This window comes from Montipora capricornis, chromosome 12 (genome assembly GCF_036669925.1).
Source record: "Montipora capricornis isolate CH-2021 chromosome 12, ASM3666992v2, whole genome shotgun sequence".
Lineage (NCBI taxonomy): Eukaryota > Metazoa > Cnidaria > Anthozoa > Scleractinia > Acroporidae > Montipora > Montipora capricornis.
The window spans coordinates 16,676,840-16,684,339 of record NC_090894.1 but is presented as its reverse complement, the minus strand read 5'-3'; the positions used below and the strand labels follow the sequence as shown (position 1 = coordinate 16,684,339).

Sequence of the window (7,500 nt, the reverse complement as noted above, 5' to 3'; positions counted from 1 at the left end):
TTTTTATTGCTGAAAGGTGATTAGATAAAACTCTCTGCAAAGTTTAAAAAATTCTCTGAAGCCGCGTTAGATGGTTCTTTTGTTGGCACGGTAACCTATTGCGTGACATTGACGAGTTCGTCTTGTTAAGAGCTTATTGATGTTTCATACATAGTATCATAACATTGCCGTTAAGTGAAACGGTTGGGTAGATTCAATCCTTCCAAATAATACAATTTCTTGAAAGTGTTAGACTGGTTTGAGCCTCCTTAAAACGGCAACTCCCACATTTCAGTGCTTTTTCTTTTTTTTTTTTCTTTTACTTACACAATACCTAATCACATTACAATCCTACTAATCAAGTTACAATGACTTCCTAAACCATGACACAATATGATTCCTACAAGAAAGAAATATTATATATTAAGCAACAAATTACAGTTAATTGTCCATTTACGTTTAAATTTATCTAAGGTATTATTTTTAATATTAACGTATTTTTCAATTTCAAACTTATTTTTAATCTTATGCTTTAGGCCAATTATTTCTGGTAACATGCTTGTCCTTCTGCAGTCCCACAGGTATAACTTAGCTATCAGTAACAAATAGTTTAGCAACGGGCGTTTTGAATCTACAATGCCTATTATGACATCTTTTAAAGTAAGGGAAACATGTTCTTTTGAGATAGAATGAAAATAAAATTCAAACTCTTTCCAAAAAGTGTGCGAGTATAAACAGTCGAAAAAGAAGTGGCTGAGGGTTTCAGGATGAGACTTACAAAAGGAACAGTTATCGTCTGTGGCAAATCCTATCTTGCATAACACATTTCAGTGCTTGATTTCTGCAAATTATTTGGCACAACTTAAGCTTTGTACACAAAAAAGGAGGGGGTAGAAAAAAGTGGCTGCATTTTTATCTTTTTGTCTCTGTGTTTTAATCCTGTTGCCACCAATGAGGACAGTTTAAAAAATTATGTGTTCCACCAACCTTTGGTATAAAGCTAACATCTGCTGCAACTTTATCAACTGCCAATGCAAAACGACACCATAGCCATATTATAAATAAGAATTCAAATTACACAGGGTTCGTGCCAGACTTTTTCTGTAAAATTCCAGGAGTATTCAAGGAGTTTTCAATAACCAGGAACTGAGTTTTCAAGGAGTTTTCAAGAAGATTTCTATGCCATACATAGTGCTTCAGTGTTTTCTTTGCTGAAAAAGCTTACCTTGATATTCCTTACCACATCCTGGAAGTTAAGCGCACGCATGGGCATTTTAATTTTTGGTTTTAATGTTTCCCTAATAGTCAATTTTGGGCTCAATTTTTTAAACGTCTCTTTAACTAAGCATGACGCAATCTCAACAATTTTCACCATTAAATTCCAGGGCTTTTCAAGGACTTCAAGGAGTAGCACGAACCCTGTTACACAAACAGTTTGACAACTGCAGGTACCAGGAAGAAACACTGTTTTGAAAATGACCAACATTACATGGTAAAATTAGCCAATGCCACAATATTATTATAGTTTAGCTCTGGCAGCCTAAAGGGTCGACAGCTGGAGCACCGCATACTCATAGTAAACTATCAGTTGCTTTTCTCATGATAATCATGGCTATCAGTACTGCTCGAGGGTGCATACAACAAAGTCTCCCAATAATTAATAACATTGTAATAATAATAATCATCATCGTCATCATCATCAATACTTGTATACTTGTGCCCAACATAGCGGCCACAACAGCCAGTTTAAAGCATACATCTTTGATATTAGACATCCATGTTATGGTCACTAATTATTGACAACTGTCAAAACAAAGAATCCGCCGACCAGTATCACTAGATCATTTTGCAGGCTCGAGTTTAGAGCTCATCGAGGTCAGATGTTTTTTCTTTTAAGTTGACTGCTGACCAGGTACTGGTTTTCGATTGGATCACAGGCTCAAGCCAGGTAAACTTATTGTAAGAATAAATAACCTGGGAGCTCCACTTTTAGGCTTGGCTTGGAGACGGTCAAGCTTTCTGAGGAGGCGGCCCATTGAGCCGTCGACCGGCTGGTTTTGAGAAGGTTGCAGTGGTCATAACAGGCCTTCAATATCCAGAGTTCCCAAATGAGCCCATAACCAGTAACACCTGTCACTGGTTGTCACTTGTAAGTGTTACTGCTTTAAAATTGTTCCCTTCAAGTAGATCAGTTTGTCAATCAGTTGCAGTGTTACGGCTGGAAATAGCGTAGCAACGACTGTTAAAAATTCTAATGAGAAACATGACATCTGTGTGCATATCTGGCACCTTCGCAACTGGGAAAGTGACAGCTAACCAGGTAGTATGCTAAGCAGCACAATTTGTACTCAAGACCAATGAAAAAAAGTACATATGTACACACATTTCTTACTACCTGTTTGTCTTTTAGCAGCAGCCAAAGCTGCCGCTGTGAAGCCAGTGTCACCAGGAACTGCTGTTGAGTTGCCTCCAAGGGAATGCCGCTTAAGTTTTTGGTGAACTTTAATCCTCTGCAATACCAAATCAAGTTACGAGGAGACGATAAATTTGACTGAAGTAAGAATATTTAATACAAATAGTTCAAATTCAAGACCATATTTTGTCATCATCACGTCAGTCTGAAAGGAATCATGCAAGATGATCAAAATGCATGGTACGGAGCTATGGTACAAAGTCAAAAGACAACAAACATACTTGGGCTTTGAGTCTTAGTGTTTGACTTGGTGAGGTAGAGTGCCCTTTAGATTTATCTGCAATTTGAACAGCCAACATTTACACTCCTTTCTTAATGATGTCGTCAAGATGACAACAAAAGGTCTTGTTTTATATTTATTAATATTAAGCTAGAATTTAAAAGACAGTTTGCATACCAGTAAATGGTAGTTTATGTATAAGATAAGAGCTCCAAAAAATGTTCAGTTTAGTGGATAGAGGTTAGGAGATTAAGTATAAACATCAGTACAGTAACTCACAATTTCAGTTTTCTTTAGGTAATCATCAAAGTAAATCCTTGGGATCTTAGGCAGAAGTGTTAATGGTGGAACTTCTTGTTGCACAAAATCCTCTCCCCATGTCTTTGTGAAGAAGTCTGTCTGTCGTTTTAGCAATCGAGGGTCATTTAAGATTGCTGGAAGGTTCTGTGTAGATGAGTACACTGTGAATGAGCTTGCATTTGGGAAGGAGATAGGAGGCAACCTTGGTCGCACATAGAGAGTGTCGTCAGCAGAAGTCTTGATACTTTCAGCTGATTTTGCTGGATAAAGAGGGAAAAAAAAGGAGAGAAGCCTAGATGCAAATGCTAAAGATGTGTGGAACATCGTTCATTTTTTCCAATTTATGTGTACTTCACTATATTGTACAATTTCCAACATTTTGGAATTAATAGTGTTATTACACCTGAAAGGACTAAAAATAATTATTAAAACCTTGATTTCCCTTAATGGGATTTAATTCGATTTGCAGTCTTTCCAAGTAACAAAGCCCTAATGCTCGACCTCAAAAGCTTGAGACACTGTTATCTTTATTTTCCTTTAACTGATCGCACTGGATGGCCTGAGGTTTTTCGTATCATTAATTACGCTGACGAAAATCACGAATTATTAAAGCTTATACAAGCTTATGTTACTCGAAAAAGGCAAAGCCAAAATAAAAGATATCACATAGCAGACGCTGATGTCTCTAACTCTGAAAGCAATCAAGCTAACCTTCTTCCAGCTTGGTGTGGTTTTTCCTAACGTGTGCTTCGTAATCCTTATCGCTTACTCCCTCGACGGGTAGAGAAGGACAAACGCCATTTTTACCATATCGGCAAACGAAGGATCCTCCCTCTTTCGTACAATGCACTTGTCGTAAATGAACGCTGAACTCTCTTGGAGTTCGGAAAAATATCTTGTCACTGCAAATTGCACAACTCTGCCACGGTTTTGCCTCATTTGGGTCCAGTAATCGCAGCATAATCAGCAAGAAAAACCACAGTAGGGATGGATGTCCGTCGACTTGATTCCAAGTATCAATTTTAATAAATAATATCTCGATGTTGCTTCACTTCCATTACAGTACGTTAACTGAATTTTGATCCTTAAAAGTAAACGCCACCATCTTCAACTTAATCATTTTCCTTTCTGTTATCTCATAAGAATGTCGAACACAACCATCTTCGCAACAACACACTTCCAACAAGTGAGTAGCAGCAAGCTGACTTAGCAACCACCCTTTTCCTTACTTCATTAGGATATACAGGTACGTCATCTTGAGCATTCGGTTTGTGTCGTTAGCAATCGTGCAATGTTCGGAAATGATCGAATCTCATTTAAATTTATAATCATCCCTCATAGACCCTTCATTAAATAACGGTAGTTCATTTTTTGGAATGGAATTATAAAGGAACCTGAGAAGTTTTTAGAATTCTTCATCGGACAACTATGGACAAACTTAAATAATTGAGTCACATGACCACACCGTGAAAGACAATTTGTTTCCCGTACATGAACAATTTAGTCTTCCCGCTTTATTTCAAATTTTGTTTGGCTCATGACATAAAAGGTTTCCTACGAGAATATTGCGTTTGCTTGCTTTGAGCGGAAAGGAAAGGCTTTTCAATAGTCCTTGAGTGTGGATCATTGCTTTCATTGTTTCTTTGCGAGTAAATTTTTGGGTGTTGAAATATGCAACGTGAAAGAGGGCAAGAACAACAAGATGAGCATGACGCGTCGATGGAGGAAAGTGCAGGGCCACTGCTCATCAGCAAACTGGAGGTAAATCATGATAGAATAATTTTTCATCTCCTTCTTAGTTCGTGCATTGGGAATAAAGAAGCCTTTACCCCTTAGTTGGAGTTTTCGCCTATTGATTTGACCTATTTAGCCGCAAATGCTGATACATTGAAGTATCAAGTTGTATTAGCTGTTCAAAGAAGAAAGAAATTTGAAGTTTTAATTTAAACTTGCTGAGAAGTGTTTATATACACGATCTAAGTCGCTTTTTACCCCATGCGGTGTCGATAAAGTTGTCAGCTACCTATCAAAACTTATAAGGGCACAGTGTATAAGAGTTTTCCATCCACCAAAATAGACTCCCCCTCAGAGAATGGTGCGATGTTTTTTTCTCTATAAAAAGTAAATAAATTTTGCTCTTCTTTAGGACCATGGGATAAGTGCAAACGATGTTAAAAAGCTACAAGAAGCAGGTTTCCATACAGTAGAATCCATTGCTTATACACCAAAGAAAGCTCTGCTTGCCATCAAGGGAATCAGTGAAGCAAAAGCTGACAAGATACTCAATGAAGCGTCCAAACTGGTACCTATGGGTTTTACAACAGCCACGGAATTTCACATGCGGCGATCAGAACTGGTCATGATAACCACAGGCTCAAAAGAGTTAGATAAACTTATGCAAGGTAAGAAGCCTAGATGAGGACTTTATACAAAAGAGCTCTCATGAAGTATTTTATGTATATGTACGCATTTTGATCATTTTAATCTCCACAAACATTCAAATTGCCTTCTTTGGTTTGACTTGTTTTTCGTATTGATAGGTGGGGTTGAAACAGGGAGCATAACAGAGATATTTGGGGAGTTTCGTACCGGAAAAACACAGCTCTGTCACACAATGGCAGTTACATGCCAGGTACATTTACATGTATATTGGTTAAGAAGACTTGACTTTGTTTTTTTACATGCAGTAAAAGAGGGTACAGGAAAGGAGTGCAACTACTTTTTCAGTAGGAGGCTGACAAAAAAAAATTATAGTAAGTTTCCTTATAGAGTGTGATCAGCTCTCTGTACAATTGTGCAGCTGTTGCAGAGGTCTCTTGGGGTCATGTATGTCCCAATCCTTGTTACACAAGCAAAATGCCAACATCTAACAAATTCTCATGGCAGAATCAATGTTGATGACTAAGTGAGGTATGCTTTAATTTCACTCAAAGCTAAGAAAAGTTAAAGGATCTTTAATTTAGCAGTTCTAAGAAATAACAAATGCTAGGCGGCAGATTTGTATGCTTGTCAAATAGGTTTGACTTGCAACTGGCCATCCCTTAATACTGCCAATACAACATACTGAGATGCAACTCTGTAACTTATATACTGAAGTGGTCTGTTTACTTGTAGCTTCCCATTGATCACGGTGGAGCTGAAGGGAAGTGTTTATACATTGACACAGAAGGCACATTTAGACCAGAGAGACTGCTGGCTGTTGCCGAAAGGTACCGTATAATTGACCTCTCACCTGTTCTTACCTTAGATTTCATCACTAGTATCCGTCAGTCTGCAAGGTATCATTCCATAAATTATTATCAGGGTTTTCAGCTAAGCAAAACAGTGTACATATTTTGTTGGTCAATTTCTTTGGTTCCTACAGTCAGTGACTTGCCCAATGACTTTTCACACTTTAAAGATATGCCTTGGGCAATTCTCCATTTGTCTGACATACACATAGCTTTCTTCAAAGAGTGGCCTATAATCTTCCGAGAATCAAAATGAAGGGCCTGGGATTGTGCACAAAATTGAGAAGTATATTCTATTTGAGAAATCACTATCACCATGCTGTACTTTTTTGCAACAAACTTTTTATTGTATTGGTTTCAGATATGGATTATCAGGGCAAGAAGTGCTTGACAATGTTGCATATGCCAGGGCCTATAATTCTGACCATCAGTCACAACTCCTGCTGCTTGCATCTGCTATGATGGCTGAATCAAGGTATAGCACTTACTTTACAGTTACTTGACAAAATATAGAATTGAGATGAGGAGTTATAAATAGTTGTGACACTTCGCTATTACAGCACGTAAATCACATCCAAGCTATTAATAACGTACCCCTCCTTCTCTCTCCCTTCAATGTTGCATTAACTGGTTGGTTTCTGCACTCGAACCCATAAACACACTGTGTTACAACCTTTGTGACTGAGACTGTAGCTCAACTCAACAATGTTGTTCGCTATAAAGTAAAGTATAGGACCAAAAAGCTCAACACATTTTTTTATGCCTACAGTGTGTAAGGCAATTACTTTATACAATGCTCAATCCTGCAGCTTATTTTTTTTTCTGCATTGTATAAAACACAGAATTAAGTATTTTGTAATCTTCCATAATGTCAGATATGCCCTGATGATCGTTGACAGTGCAACAGCATTGTATCGCACAGATTACTCTGGAAGAGGAGAACTCTCAGCACGTCAAATGCACTTAGCACGGTTTCTAAGGACACTACTGAAGCTCGCTGATGAGGTAAGAGCACAGAGTGAAGACTTTGTGTTGCACCACATCATTTAAGAAACTAAATTAATAACACCAAATTAAGGAGTTGTAAATTATGTTCTTTTGCACATACATGTAGTTATCTTACTATAGATTTAAATTACTATAGTAATCTATCACCTCATATCCAGCGTGCCCTCATATGATAATAATTATTGTTAAATATTTTGTTATCATCATATATCATTTTTAAATTCAGTTTGGTGTGGCAGTGATCATAACAAATCAAGTCGTGGCTCAGGTAGATGGGGCATCCATGTTCC

General features: G+C 37.6%; 2 protein-coding genes across 2 annotated transcripts in view; one reads left to right on the top strand and one right to left on the bottom strand.

Moving 5' to 3' along the window:
* Positions 1–4,189, bottom strand: part of LOC138026323 (vacuolar protein sorting-associated protein 54-like) — a 29,649-nt gene extending 25,460 nt beyond the window's left edge. The window contains exons 1-4 of the mRNA XM_068873621.1: positions 3,684–4,189; positions 2,952–3,232; positions 2,375–2,489; positions 967–1,004 (exon numbers count right to left, since the gene is read on the bottom strand). Coding sequence (XP_068729722.1) covers positions 967–1,004; positions 2,375–2,489; positions 2,952–3,232; positions 3,684–3,933 — 684 coding nt within the window. The 5' untranslated portion in view covers positions 3,934–4,189. The remainder of the gene's footprint in view (positions 1–966; positions 1,005–2,374; positions 2,490–2,951; positions 3,233–3,683) is intronic.
* A 193-nt stretch (positions 4,190–4,382) lies between these two features.
* LOC138026331 (DNA repair protein RAD51 homolog A-like) overlaps positions 4,383–7,500 on the top strand; it is a 4,268-nt gene continuing 1,150 nt past the window's right edge. Inside the window, exons 1-7 of the mRNA XM_068873635.1 lie at positions 4,383–4,733; positions 5,119–5,374; positions 5,513–5,604; positions 6,087–6,181; positions 6,564–6,677; positions 7,078–7,207; positions 7,437–7,500. The exon at positions 7,437–7,500 is cut by the window's right edge and continues 58 nt beyond it. Coding sequence (XP_068729736.1) covers positions 4,644–4,733; positions 5,119–5,374; positions 5,513–5,604; positions 6,087–6,181; positions 6,564–6,677; positions 7,078–7,207; positions 7,437–7,500 — 841 coding nt within the window. The 5' untranslated portion in view covers positions 4,383–4,643. The remainder of the gene's footprint in view (positions 4,734–5,118; positions 5,375–5,512; positions 5,605–6,086; positions 6,182–6,563; positions 6,678–7,077; positions 7,208–7,436) is intronic.